Genomic DNA, 18,704 nt, shown 5'->3' on the forward strand with positions numbered 1-18,704 from the left:
AAAGACATGTTTTTAAAATAATACTATTATGAAAACACTAAATAAAAATAACTTGAAAAAAAAAAAAAAAAAAATTAAAAAGTTTTGTCAACCTCTTTTGGTAGCATGCACGTAAAAAAGCATACACATGCGAGTGGTGGAGGGAAGGTATGACGATGGGGTTGGCACATTTTATGCCCCTCCGTCTGTGGGGAATCACCCACATGTGTAGACACACACATATGTACATACCTGTTTGGGCAAGCACATACCAAACGAAATTGCAAAAAAAAAAAAAAAAAAAAAAAAGAGACAGTCAAGGTGAAGGTGAAAGTGAAAGATTTCAGGAGGGAAGAGGCGGACATACAAATCCACACACATGTGCAGGAGCGCATACGTGTGGGAGTAGTACATACAGGGGGGGTACGTGGTGACGGATAAATCGGTGAGGGAAGGAAACTGCTCGACGCGGGCACACACACACGCGGCAAGCAACTTGGGCAGGTTTCAAAATTTGAATTAAAAAAAGGAAAATAAAAACTAACATGTGGGGGAATTAATTCTTCACATGAACGGGCTGTGGAAGTAAACAGAGGTGAAGCAGCGGAAGTAACGGATGGAAGGACAGTCTTGGGGAAAGCCACGCAAACGGCCATGGCCGATATGCTTTTAAACGGCCATGTGCCGATATGCTTTTTTTAACTCAAAAGAGTTACAACGGGCCAAAGCTCGAGAGCAGCACTGGCAATAACATGCAAGAGAAGGTCACGGAAAAAAAGAGAACCTGCGAAGGGGGGGGGGGAGGGAGAAGTAATTGTCATGTGAGGTTACCACGTGGGGTGACCGTGTAACAGATAACCCGTGTGACACACAAATGTGAGGGTGCCGGGTCAACTTACCAGACTCAACGTTTGGAAGAAAATGACTGTGAAATCCTTGTTGGAAAAGAAGAGGGTACTTATGACAAACCAGGTGGAGAGTCCACTGTGCAGGACGGGTCCTATCATGAGGTGCAGACTTTCCTTCATCCTGAAAGGGGGGGGATGACACACATACGGGGATGACACACACACGGGGATGACACACATACGGGGATGACACACATACAGGGATGAAGTGATGCTTGCCACAGCGTTCTCTCTATATTTACATATATATATATGTATGTATGTGTATACATGTATGTGTATACATGTATGTGTATGGCGTGGTGGATCCCGCGGGAAACTTACTTCTCGTCCCGTGTTTTTCCCATGCTGTGGGTGAAGGCCTGGACGATGTGGGAGGTGTGGTCAATGGAGAAGCCTGCAAGGGGGGGACACAAATGCGTAAAATTGAATAACGATGGGAAGAAGTGCATAAAATTAAATAACGTTGGGCAAATGTGCGTAAAATTGAATAACGTTGGACAAATAGTTAATACACCCCACTAACCGACTGAGAGGACCAGGATGACCATCGAAATAATATTGACGGTGATGCCGCAGAGACACATGAAGCCAAAGATGCAAAGATCGATGAGGAAAATGATCAGAGCAATAATGAGGCAGGAGTTGAACCCCTTAATAATATAAGCTGTGACGATAAGGATGGTAATGATTGTTATGCCAAGGTTAATAAGGGTAACTTCAATAATGGCTTCATCCGTCTCGTTAAAAATGGAACTAATGTGAAAACACTGCAATTGCACATTGTGGTCCTCCAGTTTACTGATTTGTTTGCAGGTCTTCAACCACTTGGAAGAAATCTCTGAATCGTCTACATTTGTCTGGAAGTAAAAGTACCTCCAGGCGATGAGCTTTTTGTTCAGGAAGATGAAGTCGTTTTTAAAAAGGTTCCCTACGAAGTCATGCTGAATCCAATCAACAAACGTATCGTAAAATTGTTCGGGTGTTTCGTTTTTCAATTTTTTACTATTGCCGTTAAGGAAGAGCGTAAACCCATTGGCCACCCCTGAGACGAAATCCTGTTCTTCTAACTCGTCATTCATTTCTAGTATTTCGTCCTGGAGATCCTTCACTTCCCAATGGATGTTTTTGTTCAGCTTTGGATTTTTCATCATTTCTCGGTCTGTCCTGTCGGAGTAGAGAAGAGATGAAGAGACCTCATCCACCTGATGATTCAGTTGTCTGTATTTGTTGACGAAGTCCTTGTCAAAATAGTACACCTCTATCATGTCTCCATAGTGAGGGAAGTACTTGGTCTTTGCTTCGGAGAAAAGTCTTACGTAGGAATCTACTGGAAAGGCCTTATCATATTTAATTCCCTTCTTCATTAACGTGCAGCCATAAATGGAGAGCATAAGGATGAAGGAGAAAAGGACATACACGATTGCTTTCCCCATGGAGGAGGAGAGGAAAGGCACATAATAATTCTTCACCAGGGAACGGAAATATTTTCCTATGTTTCCTTTCGGTTCTTCGTAGATGTACTTGTAGAAGAGCGCATTATCGTGGGAACTTAACAGGTATATGTTCTTCTTATCCGTATCGTGCAGGTTGCTTAGGAGGAGTGTATCCTTCGTGGCCATTTCCGTCGAATTGTTGTAATGGTGATGATCCCCGTGGTCTGCACGGTCCTGCAGGAGGTTCTTCCTTTCTCGAGGGAACCCTCCACGCCCAGTGGTCGTCCCTCCTCTGACCACGCCTCTATCCGTAACGTTATCATCCAAGTCATTACCATTTGGAGTGCCAGCTGGACCTGCAAACATGTCATTCACGATGGTTATTTTTTTTTCACCCTCTTCCACGTGGAGGACGTCTGGTCTCATTGGGGGGGATGACGACAATGGATCATCCTCTTCTTCCTCCTCCATGGGGGTAGTGCCTGCCTCCGCTCCGGAGTAGTAGTTATGAGCCATTGGGTCGTTTCTGCTTTTCCCTGATGCGTCATTTGCGGTAGTTCCACCTTTTCGCTTCTTCTTATCCAAACCTACATTTTCCAGTACAAGTCCATCATTCGGTGCAAGATAAGGTTGCGTTCCATTTTCGCCATTGCACCCTTTGCTGCTGATCTCATTTGAAGAATACACGGTGGCATTTTTTTTCTTTTTATTAAAGGATTCTTCGAAAAGGTAGAGGTTGTGAATCCATTCGTAGATGGAAATATTTTCATACTCGGGTGGTGTTTTCTTGTAGTCGTCTTCATTTTGGGACACCTCCAGAGAGAGCAGGTTATTCTGTTCGGGGGTGGTGGTGTTATCCCCTCTAGGGATAGTCACACCGGCACCAGTTTGACCAACTGACCCATTGGCCAACACGGCATTGGAACCGCTAGGAGTGACACCTTTTCCTTTATTTTTCCCCCTGCGGAAGAAGGAGCAGAAGAGGAGAGCAGTACCGGAGAAGACATTCCTCTTCTTGTTCTCCAATTTGCCCTCAATGCAGAGGAAGCTAAGCAGTAAAGTAAGCACCATGAGGTACCCAAAGAAGAGGGAACTCGCGGTGAAGAGGGAAAAGCTACATATGGAATAGAAGGGAGAAACGGAGCTAATCAAAAAAGCAATAATGTTGGTTAACGTAGTGACTGTAATGGCCAAGGCACTGTCCTTTAGACAAAGCTGAATTCTCTTCTTATTATCCTTGATCATGAAGAGGAGTGAGTACGAATTTAAAATTACAAACACGTCATCCACGCCAACCCCGATGACAAGGAAGGGCACCGTTTCGGCGGGAGGGACGGACTTCACCCCGAGGAAGAACAAAAAGCCTGAACCAGCAAGGTAACCCAAGAAACCACACAGAATACCCATAACAGCACAGAGAGGTTTACTCCTATACAGAACAGATGTGACATTATTAAACAGGGCATACATAAAGATCAGACACACACCAATCAGAAAGAGCAGTCTAGTTAGGTTGTCTATTTTAGAAATTCTATCCACTTCGTCTTCTAAGCTCCTCTCTGTAAACACGTGAAATTTTATGAACGGTTCATTCCCATCATTGGTTTCCTCGTTCTGTATAACTTCATCCATATTGTACGAACGGACGTAATCTATTAGCTTCTTCTCATATGCCAATACGTATGGTTCATACATGGTGGAGTTTAAAAGGGGGATCATAGTCATGATCGCATTGGCAGAAGTGATCGTATAGCTGAATGGACTCTCCTTGTATTGCATGTTCCCGAGAATACCTTTCAACACCATTTCCTTAAACGTCTTTCTATTAACGTAGAAGTCTAGGTTGTCTACTTTGATCGGGTTTTCATACTTTGCATTCCCCTTCTCATAGTACAAAAAGATGGAACTCAAATTACAATCGTTATACTTCTTTTCGCATATGTCTTCCAAGGTGAAGGTGACCTGCTTTTTCAACTCCTCACTTGCCTCCCTCAAATTTATGTTTAAATTTTTCTCCTTAAATACGTTTTGGAGTAGACACCTGTCCTCCTTCAGCAACATGGGGGGGATATAATAGGGTGGGAAAAAGGTGTCCCCCTCAAAGTCAGCCAGATTTACCTTTGGCATTTGTTTCTCCTCTAATAGGTTGGCGTCTGTCTTTCCGTTCATCAGGTTCGTAATTTGTCCTTTCAGCCACTTTATCTTCTCATCCATTATTTTTTGAATTTTGTCCTGCAGTCCCTTAACTTGGTTCCCATCAGAATCCTCACCATTGTTGTTGTTACTGTTGTTGTCTTCTTCGTTGGGATTGCTGTTAGTGGTGTCATTTTCCCCTTCCTTTTTACCCTCCTCCTCATCACTGTCGTCCTCATCCTCTTCATCCTCGTTGTCGCTATTTTTGTTCCCCTTCTTTTTTTTCCCCTTTTTCTTATCGTCGCTTTTATACTCCGTCAGTTTGTTCTTCAGTGCAAGGAGCTTATTCAGGGCAAAGTTAAAATTCAACCTTTTGAAGTTTGGCTTCCAATCCAAGTTGGCATTCACATCTTGTTTATTTAAAAGCATATTATAGACCTCCTTCGACGCTTCCGTCTGTACAGGTGGCGGCTCAGAATCTTTCCCACATTCATTGATCTCTGTTAGGTCTACTTGTATTTCCTTCGTTCCATCTTCGAACTGCTTCAGCTCCTTTAAAATATGAGGTTTTAACAAATTGCAGTTTGACTCCACGAGGATAAAGGCCTTTCGACTTTTGTGGAAAAAGTCATTAATGGTCTCATTCGTTTCACAGGCGTATGAATTTGATATGGAGTAAAGTTTGTAGATGTCTTTTTCATGCTCTCTGTAGTAGAAGCCCATGCTTAGCAGTAGACATCCCAGGAGACTGGCGATGATGATTTTACAGGGTCGTTCATACACGAACCCAGCGTAGTCGTATAGCAGGTTGGAAAAGGAGTCCAACGACCTCTGCTTCAGACCCTTCAGCGATTTCACCATCTTCGTGAACGTCATCTGGGCGGAAGAAGCGGCTAATCACAGTGACAGCCGTCAGACGTAGCAGAAAAAAGGTGTGCCTAGTTGGAGTAGACGTATGTATGATCACATGAACGGCTCCGCACAAATAAATGGTGGTACATATATATATATTTGTGTGTATTCCTACAGGTGGACATGCTTTCCTCCCGGGGGAGACGCGTAAACGGGGCAAATGGGGAACTCGGATCACTTGGCCGATCAGTTCCTTCCTGCCCCGTTCGCGCTGCACATATGTGCTTGCTCGCCCTGTACGTCTGTGCAGGCGTGCATACGGCCGTACAAGCGTCGCTACGCAGGTGTGTAGGTGAATGGACAAGAACAAGTGCACACAGAAAAAATGCGTATGATGAAAAGCAAATGGGGAGGTCAGATTCTGCTACCACTCGGGAAGCTTACACATGGTTCGTGAGTAAAGTCAGTGACAGGCGGAACGGATCCCTCAGCGGGCGTGTTTTCATAACGTAACAACGGCACAAATGAGACAAACGCAGAGCTGCTAGCGTGGTGACAGATTCATCTATCCTACGACTAGTAGTCCGGCAAACTGGGGAATACAAAAGGGACGTGCGTTCGCAGGGGCATTTGCAAGTGGCATACATGTACACCTACGCATGTACCTACGCTCGTTCTCTGCCGGTGGGCATGCCACTTGCCGCCCCTACTTAGACGAAACGGAAATTAAAGCAGAAGAATTCTTCGCGCGATCATATGAGGACATGTGTGAATGTGTCAGCGGATCGACAGAAGATGAGCGGTAGGAAAAAGGTTAAAATGTCAAAGGGGACGGGAAAAAAAAAAAAAAAAATTACATCACAAATGACAACAAAAACTAAGTTGCTCCTTTTAACGCCCATGGCACAGTGAAGCGTTCTGCCTCTCCGTCACGTGCAGCGGCATTCAGGAGGGAGAACGTGTCCACGGCGAAAGAGCAACTCACTCGTGCATGTAAAATATACATAAAAATGGGCGCCAAAAAAATGCACAAAAAATGGACATATAAATTGTACGTATTAAATGTATACGTTCAGATATATACACTTGTGTTCGCGCAATGCTCCGCACTTTCTTGTAAAATGATTGCTTCCTCCTCGCGTGGGGGGAACAACTCTCGGGCGGATGGCAATCTCGCTCGCTACGCGGGGGAAAAAAAAAAAAATTCTCATCAACACGGAACGGCGCAAATGCAGTAACTGCAAAGCGGACATAAAATCACGTAATCGCATAATCGCGTTATCGCGTAATGGCGCAATGACGCCCGTAATATATACATACATGTAAATTCACTTCGCACGTACTCTGGTCATCACGTATAGGTTAACATTTGCAAGGCGCAAAATGGTTAAAAAAAAAAAAAAAAAAAGAAGGAAAATCACCAAATGGGAAAATTTTTTTGTTTTTTTCTATTTTATCTCATTTACGTAAATTTACATAGTACAGTATACTTTTTTATGTGAAAAAAAAAAAAAAAAAAAAATGAAGGAAAATGCAGGGGGGTGAAGGAATTTAAAGCACTGATTCAACGAATAAGTTTATTATGCAGTGGGGGCAGGTTTCGCCCGGAGAACAGGAGTATAGAAGTGCACTTGGCACATGTTGTGGGGGAGTTAAATACATACGCATGAGTATATGCGCGTTGGCCTTTATGAACGTGTATACAATTGTATACATGCCGCTCACAGTTGCAGGCGGCCGCCCCGATTGTATAATTGCAACGGGGCGGAAACGGGAGGGAGAAAAAGGTACCTAGACCAAGGGGGACGCTCTCCACGTGGGAATAAATCCCCCCAAGTCCAAGTAGGAAAACCAGCTTGGAATGAATTCCCCACGGAACAGAACCACTTTAACAATTTGCCTCCCCACCAGCGTGTCGTAACCATGAAAAAGGGGTTGTTAACGAACCCGTACCCAAACGGGTAGTTTTTTAACTTGCTTTATGTGGCTCACAATTTATTTGTACCTCTCGCTGGAATGACTTCCACCCCGGGGAAGCATCACCACGGAGCGTATTTTCTCATAGTATAGTACGTATACCCTACATCGCTCAGCCTACTTATTATTACTAGGCGAGATGAAGAAAAAATAAAAAGAGAGAAACTTACATGCGCATGCACAAGTGTATGTCACCTATGTTACATGCACATGCAAGCGAATCCCGTTGTGCGCTGCACAAAGTGGATCCCTTATAAAAAATAAAAAAGAGAGTACAAATTAAGGCAACATTCGATTCCGCATGCATGTGAAAAAGGGAAAGAATATGAACGGATTATCTTCTTCAGCAGAGATGTATGAAACTACCCATGTCAACTTTGCACATTTAATTGGAAAAAACAAAAAAAAAAAAAAAAAGAATATTTTGTTTCTTTGTTTGTTTGTTTCCCCTCCGCCGGTACACGGGCATTCTTTCTTAAATTGTTAAACTAGCACGTGTTGTTCCGAAGGGTGCGATCTCGCCTCGCCACTGCTTTTCTACACTGTTTTGAAGAGCTGGCGTTACCTTATAGAGGGCTTCTTCGTGCAAGCGCACCTCACATTTCGCCATAATGGAACAACGAACGTGAGCTAACAATGCATAGTACACAGTTGATGAGCTCCCCTCAACGTAGAAGGCGTTTAGTTTTTTTCGTTTCGGCCAAGTAGGGTGGTATAACCTATGCGCGCACTCTGCTACGCTACCTCCATAGCGTTTCAATGGTAAAGGTTCCCTGATCAAATTAACCCTGAACGACAGTCATGCATTTCTCTCCGTACCACTTTACACATATGTAAGATTATCACCTTCACGAGGGCAACCCTATCCTCTTCTGTGTGATCCTCTTTTCTTCCTTGGGTCCTTCCCCAAAAGTGTAAAAATTAAATAAACAGAAAAGGAAAAGAAAACTTCTTCCGTCGTAACGCATTGATCATTTGTTACATCTGTCGTGGGTACGACGAATAATGACCACTGCGCTGTGTGTCCCTGTGGAATTATGTATTCCGTTTGGTGCGCATTGGGGGAAATCGGCTGTGCGTGGGACGCAAACCTACTTAGACACGGACACTCAAACTGTGCGTGGCGAAGGGGGCAACAGACGGGCAAACTGGCAGACTACACATTTTAACGAAAACGAGGGTTGCAGAGGTTACGCGAAGAATGACCCAAGTGGTGACTTTTACAGGTGGCAGTCCATATTCACCTGTCGCCGTTTTTTCCGCTCGAGGGGGAAGGAATGATGTCCTGCGGCCCATGCGTTATTTCGTGGTACAGTATTTTGTTTTGCTTCAGTTTGCTGCACTCTGCTTTTTTTTTGCTTCATTTTACTTTATTTACTTTTTCTTTTTTTTTTTTTTTTCTTTTTGCGCTATTTAATTTGTTTAATAAAATGCCATGTCACTTATTTTACATAAAGAGATATTTTTACCTAAATGATGTACAAAAATTGGGGGGCACCATTTGTGAACACTCCCTCAAAAAAGTGCATAAGACCCTATTTAACACATTTTTTTTGGCTCATTTTTTTAATTCATTTTTTCACCTCATTCTTTGGTCTATATATTTTTCCAACATTTTTTTGTTAAAACTTATTGGTGATGTGTGTGCGGAAATTGTTTTCTTTTTTTTTTTTTTTTTTTTGTATGTGTTCGTATGCGACGCGGACACATGCAACGTGCAACATCCAACAGCGCGGAATCGGAAGGATGGTCGAACGCGCAAAAGTGAGGAAGAACACAAATGCACAAATGGAACACTGGCAAAACGGACAAGCAAACGTTCTAACTAAAAAAAAAGAAAAAAAAATTTTACAAACGGAATAATGGACAAATGCACAAATGCAAAAGTGAAAAAATCGCGGATGTAGAATAGAAGCAGACCGTTACCGCGTGTTGCTAGCACTTTGCTAACATCCGCAACGCATTTTCCCCCTATTGCAAAAGTCACGAGCGCGGAATATGCTTGTGTTGACTTCCCCCACCTCCAGCGCATCAGCGCATATTTCTACAACGAAAGGGCGGGAAAAATAAATGGCTGCGCAAATAACACATTGTGCTCAACCATTTTGCGGTGTACCAAATTGGGGGGGGAAAAAAATTGCCGTCTAACAGAACTGTGACTGGGGAAGCGAAAATAACATTAACCTCTGCTCAAATGTTTCTGCAGAAATGCGGATAATTTATTCCAACAACTTTTTTTAATTTTTTCAACATAAGACTTCTGCACCTGCATAATCTGTTAATTCAAAAAAATATATATATGTACACGTCAACGTTTTAACAAAGTGTTCATTTTTGCACAGGAAAAAACGCGCGTCAACGGCTAGGAGAACATGTGTGTAATTTTAACTCATGCATTTCCCATTTTTTGCAGTTGCATATTCACTCTTTGTCAACTGCATATGCACTTTCTATGAAGTGCATATTGGTGTTGGACGAATTGAAATGTTTTAAAAAAAAATGATCAGTTTTTTTTTTTTCTCCTTCGTTTCTGCATCCGTACGAATGTTACCTTGCATCGTGAATATTTCTTCTTTTTTATAGAGCGTCCCGCATTCCTCTTATGTGTGTACTGAGCGTGAACGATGGAGTAGATTACACGGCAAACGCGACTGCCAAGACGGATGAGATCGGCGAAACTGCATCATCTGTGCCATCTCCTCTTAGCTATAACTATTCCACGTAGAGCGCAATGCACACCTCGGAAGCAAATAAGAAACGAAGAATTCGGTCACATTAACAAAAAGCTGAAAGAGAAGTTTGCATCTTCGTTTACCTCGTCGCCGTCGGGGGTTTCTTCTCCGTGTACAGAAATAAGAAGAAGAGGAAAAATGGACAGTCGGGGGAGAGGAAGCAGCCTCCATAGGGAAGGGGAAAAGTTTTTTACGCCCTTAAGAATGTGAAACTTTTTCCCAACCTCCTCAACTGCGGAAAAAAAATTAAACTTGTGCAAAGTAGAATGTCTTAACAAACTGGAGAAGCGTCCGAACGATATTGGCATAGGTGAGCGCTGGCTGGAGGTGAACGAACGTCTGTCAGGGTCTCGGAAGAGCGGAATGGGGATTCCTATCTATGTCGACGGAGAACGCACCTTTGTAAGGAGACGAACGGTGACGTAAAAAAAGGGACTCCAGGAGAAAAGGAAGGAATACATGGACGCTGGGAAAATGGAAGGATGTGTGAACAGATCCTCAGGGGGCGACACACCACCCTGATAGAAAGAACACAAGTGCTTTTCCGCAACAAAAGGAACATCCTCAAAATTGAAAAAAAGAGAAAAATGTAATTTAGAAGGATATGCCAGATAAGGGCCAACTATGCAGTGATGTGCAGAGGGTATGTACAAAGGAGGAAGGAAAGGATGTCTAGAGAAGGTTGTTAAGGTGGTAGGTGGAAAGAAGAGTCGTGGGGGTGTGAAGGAACGTTTATGGGGGTGTTAGAATGAAGAGGTGTAAGGATGTAGAGGTAGGGTGTAAGGGTATTAGGGTGAAGGATTTTAGGGGTGTTAAAATGATGTTGTTAGGATTGAAGGAAGAGGAGGTTCACTTCCTTTAGGGAGGGGTACAACCGAAGGGTGTATAAATAAAAAAGAAGAAAAAGAAAAAAAAAAAGAACGAAGGAAGGAAGAGAAGGTGTAAAAAAGGAAGGTATAGGTAAAAAAAGAGAAGATTTAAGTAAAGAAGGAAGGTTTAAGGAAAGAAAAAAAGAAGAAGGAAGGTGTAAGGAAGGAAAGTGTAAAGAAGGAAAGTTTAAGGAAGAAAAAAAAGAAAAGGTGTAAGGAAGGAAGGTGTGTAATTCGTTTGCATTCTTTTTTTATTAAGACAATACTGTCTATAAAGAGAGGAAGGTTATTATTCTTAAGGAAAAAAATGAAGATCGATGAATAGAAAAAAATAAGGTAATAAGGAAGAGGTGAGTTGGATAATTCCTGTTCCTTCATCTCCCTATTCCTTTAGGGAAATGTAAAAAAGTTTACATAGATAGGATATATCGGAGGGGGGAGTGTACCTTTTTTTACTTTCTGCTTTTTTTTTTTTTTTTTTTTCCTTTTCCTTTTTTTAAAGAATGAGAAATGTATAAAGGAGATCTCTTTTTTTTTCCCAGAATGCAGTGTATGTGGGAAAAGAAGAGATCTCCTTTATACATTTCTCATTCTTTAAAAAAAGGAAAAGGAAAAAAAAAAAAAAAAAAAAAGAAGAAAGTAAAAAAAAAAAAAGAGAGAAAGAGAAGAGTAGAATGATGATACAGATTTCTTTTCTTTATTTTTTTTTTTTTTTTAAGAAGAATATATAAAGGAAAAGAGATTAGAGAATTTTTTTTCTTTGAACGATAAAAAAAGGGGAAGAAGAGGAAAGAAAAGAAAGGGGCATAATGGTGGTTGGGCAAGTTCTTCCTTCTCCTTCTTCTGTTGTTTCGATGAATGCAAGGATTGAATAAAAGAAAGAAAGTTTTTTTTTGTTTTTTATTTTAGAGAAAGAATAAAAAGAAAAAAGAAAAGAAGTAAAGAAAAAAAGAAAAGAGTAAAGGAGAAGAAAGAATAAAGAAGATGAAAGAGGGGTTTCTTTTTTTTTTTTTAAGGAAATAAAAGGAAATTAAGAAAATAAGAAAAAGAAAATAAGGTTAAGGGGAAAAAAAAAGAAAAGAGGAAGTGGATAATTCCTCCCTCTTTTTGTAAAAGAAACAGAAAAAAAAAAGCGAAGTTGGAGAGGAGAAGAAGGTAAGAAAGGCAGGTAATTCCTCCCTTTCTTCTTCTTCCTTCTCTGTTCTTTGTTTTTCTTTTTTTCAGAAAGAAAGTGGTGTACAGGAAAAGAGGGGAATCAGGAAGGTTGCATGCAAGAATTTTTCTGTTTTTGTTCTTTCTAAGAACGAAAAAGGAAAGAAAGAAAAGAACGAACAAAATTGTAAAAAAAAAGGAAGAAAGAATAAAAAAAGAACAACAAAAAAAAAAGAGAACAGGAAAATAAGAAATGGAATAAGAAGAAAAAGGGGGGTTTAAAAAAGAAGAAAAAGGTTTAAAACGGAAAAACAAAAATTTCAAAGAAAAAAGGGGGAAGTAAAACTGGGAATAAAGAAAACCATAAAAGGGCAAAAAGGAAGAATGTGAATAAACGACGATTACAGTAAGGAAATGGGAGGACATGGGAATAAATTCGTAAATGGAGAAGTATTTCTTTAGGGTTGCGGATATGGTGAGTTATAATATTCACCTACCAAAAAATAAGTCTTAATGAGGTAGTAGGAGTTAGGGAAATATTTAAAACTTAAATTACAATACTAAATATATCACCATGGCAGGAGGTGCAGAGAAGTTAGTGCGGAAATGGCACGAAGAGATGAAGAAATATACGGAGCAGAAGTTTGATGTAACACACTATATTCCTTTTGATAGTTAAGTTCACGTGTGCGTAGACATAAATGGCAGCATGAATTATATAGGAGTACAATACAGAGCACCTATGGTACGTATCTATTCCCTTCCTTTTATCTTTTAGAGTAGAATATGGAAGGACATGAGACAAATATGGGAAGGTCTTATGGGTATATTAACAAAGCCGTTAGACGATAAAATTAGGCATTTGTGTGCTGAGGACGTCGGTAAGGATTTCGGAGTTAAAATTAATCCAGCGGAAAAAGCACTATGTAAAGCTATCTTTAAACTTTATTATTATATGAACGGTATATCAATAGAAGGAAAGGGGCAAGAGAAAATTGACAGAAGCAGTGTGGAAGATAATTTTCTGAGATGTGTAGTAGGAATGACCACCTTACATCAAATATTTGGGAAACATCAATGTTTCGAGAAGTACACAGATTATGTATCGCGCGTTATGCCGTGGATGAGGGAAGTGGGCCAAGTTGAAGATTATGGTGCACTATGTGCAAAGATGAATTTTGATGGAATGATAATAGGAACGAAACTGGTAGGTGCTACCATGAAACCATGGAATGAGGGGAAACTGCAGCATGTTTCAGAGTATGGTTTCATAAAAAGCTCCGATAAGGATACGTGCAAGGATGAAGGGAAAAATCAAATAGAAAATCCCAAGTATAAAGTTCAGGAGAAGGATAAACCAGGGTGGCTGCAGAAGGCGAAAGTGGAAGAAGTGAAAAATATAATAACAAAGAACCAGTATATTCCACAGGAAAAAGTTAGCGAAGTATTAGATGTAATGAAAAAAAAAATAGATGAAATTAAAAAAAAAATATGGAAGCAGAAGGGGTGTCAAGTGGACGAAACAACTGGCTTCCAAGAGGACGAAGAAAGTATGGATGATTCCTTTTTTCCTCTTTAATGTTTACAGTGAATACATATATTAAATAATGAATTCTTTGTTTTTTTGTTTATTACTTAAATAAGATAATAAAAAAAATTGGACAGAATATATATATATATCCTATATGATACACACTTTCTTATATACAGATGATATAGAAGAATGGTTCACCGAATTTTCAAATCACACAGTAGACAATAGTGATTACTATGATTATGGGAAGGTCACTGCAATGGAGGGTTTGTGTGATGCAATGGATCAGGATACTATTAAGAGGGACGCCACTGAGAATGACATAAAATTTTGCAAAAATATATTAAAGAATTTATGGATAGTATCCAGATGTAACAATGCGAAAAGCAAATACAGAAAATGCATAGAGCCTAAAAGTAGTTGCCATTATATTACACCGTGCAATTTATTAAAAATTTGGTTAACGTATGCACAGGGGACATGTGCACCGGAGGACGTTCTGAACTTTGTATTTACAGCATTCGACGTGATAGAAACACAGATGAAGGGGGACGGGGAATTTTATGAAAAGTGCGAATTAAAGAATTTTTCTGGTATGCACAGAGGGAATAAAGATATGGTATATGAAGTTTATAAGTTAATAGATAGGAATAAACTTTTGAGAGATCTGATACAAGCGCGAACTACAGAATGGTGTAAAAAGATGAACTGGACTGTTAATGTAGGAGAATGGAAAGGCAGAACTGAACAAAACAGTGGTGGGAGGTCAGATAAAGGAGGAGGAGGGGGTAGTCTAGAATTAGAAGAAATGAAGGGGATTATTCAAAAAGTTGGGCTGAAATTAGGAATGAAGGAACAGATACAGAAAGAAATAAGTCAAGCTGTGGAACAAGTCATAAACGAAAGTAAGCTACTCCAAACACCCCCCTAACAACCTTCTTTCATTTCCTGTTTTCCTTTCTTTCTTTATTTCTTCCTGCGCACCCTAAGAACCTTCACTTTCTTCCATCCTCCGGAGGAAGTGTGTACCCCGAAAGGGTGTACATCAAAAAAAAAAAAAAAAAAAAAAGAATGAGAAAAGAAAAAAATTAAGGTGAATGAATCAGTGGAGGGAGGTGTAGGATTTCCCATTTAGGGTGTGCGGGATTCCGCGCTTAGAAGTAGTCCAGGGTATGGGATTTGAAGTTAAGGGTTTACGTTCGGGGTATAGAAATAGTGGTTCGCGCTACGGGAACTAAGGTTTAGGGTATAAGAACTGAAGTTTCAGGGTATGAAGAATTAGGGATTAGGATATGGAGAATATGGAATTACGGGTGTAAGAACAACAATGTGGCCTGGTGTTTATCGGTTTTAGGGTGTAAGAACAACAACAATGTTGCCTCGTATTTAGGTGTTTAGGGTTTAGGGACAACAATGTTACCTGGTGTATCAGCTGTTTTAGGGTGTAAGTACAACCATGTGGCCTGTTGTTTAGCTGTTTTAGGGCGTATGAACAGCAGTGTGGCCTGGTCTTCAGCTGTTTCAGGGTGGGAAAGCAAAGGAAGGAAAGAAGGAATAAGAAAGAATGAAGGATAAGGGATGAGGTATAGGGAATAAGGAAGAAATAAAGGAAAGGGTGTAAAAAAGGAAGGTTTAAGGAAGAAAAAAAAAGAAAAGGTGTAAGGAAGGAAAGAAGGAATGAAAGGAAGGAATAGGAAGGAATAAGAAGGAATAAGAAGTAAAGAAGGAAGGAATAAGGAAAGAAAGAAACAAACAAAGAAACAAAGAAAGGAAAGGAAAAAAGGAGGAAGGGTGTACACCATCATCACCATTCTGTTATTACTTCCGTACCATTTTTTGATATAATCATATATATTTTTATTCTTCCATTTTTTTCCATCACTCTTCCTATCTGTTAGACACACCCTGTAACGAAAGTGACCTATGTAAACGTGTAGAATGTGTAACAGAAAAATGGGGAACCAACAGGAGTAAAAAGGCAGACTGGGTAAGTGAACAATTTTATCCTTTGGAATTTAAAGACAGCTGAATATACCGTGTGCCTTATGAATGTAGAACGCAGGAATAGACACAAATATTATGCCTGTGTTGAATATATATGTTTACCTCCCTCATGTAGAACACGGCGAACAATAATATGGGGGGTGACGTTAAGTATAACTTAGGGGAAATGTCCAAAAAGATGGTCGAGGACGGTTCATCCGACGCCGATAATCTGTGTGAACAGACTGAATGGAAAGATGCCTCAGTAACTGAAAAAGAGAGAGAGGCTTGCAGGTACATTAACAGAAGTTTAAAGCATATATATGGTATTAAAGTAGATGAGAAGGATATAAATAATAATGAGGAAGGCACTCTGGACGAAAAGAAGAGAAAGGCCGCTGACAACAGGATGTTTAAACAAACTATGTTATGCGCTGCATTGAATGCGTACGCTGATCGCCTCATAAAGGAAACAGAAGATAAATGCCCTGTAGATGAGGATAAAATAAAAACAATGTTTGAAAAAGGCAATGAAAAGATAAGTGATTGGTGTTTGGATAAGGATAACAGTGGTACATGTATTGAATGTAAGAGGGAACCTGATCTAAAATGCGAGGTGGGGGACGAAAAAACCGAAGCAAATGAAAAATTGAAAGCATTGCTTGGGAAAGATCCAAAAATACAAGAAACCCTAACCAATATAAGTACTATAACTAACTTCTGCACACGCATACAATGCGTAACAAAGAAATGGTTCACAAACAACAAGAATGGAAAAGAGGCAATCTGGGTAAGTGAACACAATATTATATTGTCCTCATTACAATAAAAAGGAACACAGTGTTGTTCATTAGAATAAGAGACAGTTTTGTGCGTCCTGTAGTATGTACAAACTGACAGAGGGAATTAGACGCATATAATTATAGGGGGGGTAGACATAATTATGGGGGATGGACACATAATTACATAGCATACATTTATTTCCTTCCGGTCCCTCCCTCCTTCTATTAACAGAGTAATATGGAGAGTGACATTAACACGGAGGCCACAAATATGTTTAATAAAATATCCAAAGATAGCGAAAGTGTGAAAACTTATTGCAGTAATCTTTCAGATAAAACTAGTAGAATAGTCACTGCCCCAGAGATAAAGGCTTGCCAGTACATTTCTAAAGGATTAAAGCATATTTATAACATTCCAAAGGATGAAGTGAAGGAAAATGAGAAGGAGAAGGATAAGAAAGAAAAGGAAGCTTTGGACAACCAATTATTTAAGAGAACTATGGGATGTCTACTTTTGAATGCTTATGCGGATAAGTTAGAACAGGTGGTTAAATCTCCCTGTACGGTCAGTGAGAAAACAGTAGCACAAGCATTTGACGAAGGAAATAAAAATAAGGATAAATGGTGTTCGGACAATGATAAGAAGAATTGTATTAAGTGTGAAAGGATTAAGGACTTAAGTTGTGAAATAGGTGGAACAGAAGTGAAGGAAAAGTTGAAGACAATTCTCGAGAAGAATGAAGAAATAACACAAACTGTGACTGATATAAATATTATAAGTGAGAACTCCTTATGTCAGCGTGTACAATGTATAATAACACAATGGACCCGGGACAGAAGGGAAGAGAACAGAGCGCAGTGGGAGGTTTGGAAGGATTCATATATAACACTAGAATTCAAGCATATATATTGCATGAAAATGGTTGTTATACGTTCAGGCGAAGGTATGAATAAAGATTTTATGTAAAAGTTAAATATAAGTACATGCCCTCCCCCATTTTCTCCTTACTTATAGAACGAAAGTTGGAAGGACATCGAACCTAGGGTTGTGGAGCTGCCCGACATTATATATAAGCAGAACAGCGATACTGACAAATACTGCGATGAAACCAACTGGACAGATAGTGTAACAGGTGAAAGCAGGTTGGCATGCAAATACATTGTTCGGGAGCTGTATCATATATATAATATTGAACTGGAAGCTGGAAGCAAGCCTGACGACCAAAAAAAGAAAAATGACGAAAAATTTAAGAGAGTTATGGCATGCATGGCATTAAATGAGTATATAGGGAAATTGAAGAAGAATAATTCTAAATGTAACGTGGAGGCTGGAATAAACAAGGCCTTCGAAATTGGATCACAGAATATAAAAACTTGGTGCAAAGATCAGGATGGTAAATGTGAAGAATGTAAACAGGAGAAGTATTCAGCTTGCACAATAGGTGGAGAAAATATAAAGAGCAAAGTGGAAGGGATGTTCCGGCAGAATAATAACAAAATAAAACCAACTCTGGATGCTATAACTACTGCATGTCAACCCAAACCAGCTGCCACTAAACCAGCGAAGACACTGCAGTCAGGTGCGTCAGATGGAGCAGGTACGTCTTCAACTGTAGATTGTAATAACAGAGAAGCTGATGCTAATGTAGACATTGATGCATGTCTTCCTCTGGACGGTGATGATGTCCCAGCATCTTCTTTCACTCCTCCTCCTGATAATGAGCACCATGAAGCTAAAAGGGGGGAAATTGGCCCTGTTGGAGAACCAGGTAGTAATATGGGTACTGTTACTGTAACTAATGTCATTACCTCTAACATTTCAGGTCCCAATTCTGCAGTTCAGGACAGTTCAAAGAATCCCAGTTCCTCCGGTCCAGCACCCTCACTTCAGGATCCAGGTAATAATAATAATAATAAAAAGAAAATAAACACTCTTGAGAAATGTGTCCACCTATAAGATGCATCAAAAAATTAGCAAGTAAGAAATTAAAGAGTAAAAGGTGAAAAATAAAAAACAGAAAATAAAAAATTAGAAAGTGAAAGAAGTAAAAAAATTACAAACTGTAAGAAGTAAAAAAATTACAAAAGTAAGAAGTGTAAAAAATTTAAAAAGTAAGAGGTGTAAAAACGTAAAAAAAAATTAGGACGCGTAAAAAAAATGTAGAAAGTGAAATAAGTGTAAAAAGGTAAAAAAAAATTAGAAAATAAAAAATAAAAAGTGTGCACCATGGTGTAGTTGGAGCTGCGAGTACTATTACCCATGGTTACACTGAAAACACTCCCCCCTTATTTATGTCTTAGGTGTAAGTGCAAGTGGTCCTACTGCACAAGGAGCAGCAGATACTTCGACTGTTAAAGTAGAGAACA

At 39.9% G+C, this 18,704-nt stretch overlaps 1 protein-coding gene across 1 annotated transcript; it reads right to left on the minus strand.

Annotated features, from left to right (window-relative positions):
* Positions 1 to 680: 680 nt before the first annotated feature.
* On the minus strand, positions 681 to 5,317 carry PCOAH_00003360 (Patched family protein; the record flags this gene model as incomplete). The annotated part of the gene is made up of 4 exons (XM_020057151.1): positions 681 to 763; positions 879 to 1,008; positions 1,212 to 1,284; positions 1,414 to 5,317. 4 exons carry the CDS (start codon positions 5,315 to 5,317, stop codon positions 692 to 694), a joined length of 4,179 nt encoding a protein of 1,392 aa, XP_019912610.1.
* Positions 5,318 to 18,704: the final 13,387 nt, after the last annotated feature.

This window comes from Plasmodium coatneyi, chromosome 2, assembly GCF_001680005.1.
Source record: "Plasmodium coatneyi strain Hackeri chromosome 2, complete sequence".
NCBI lineage: Eukaryota > Apicomplexa > Aconoidasida > Haemosporida > Plasmodiidae > Plasmodium > Plasmodium coatneyi.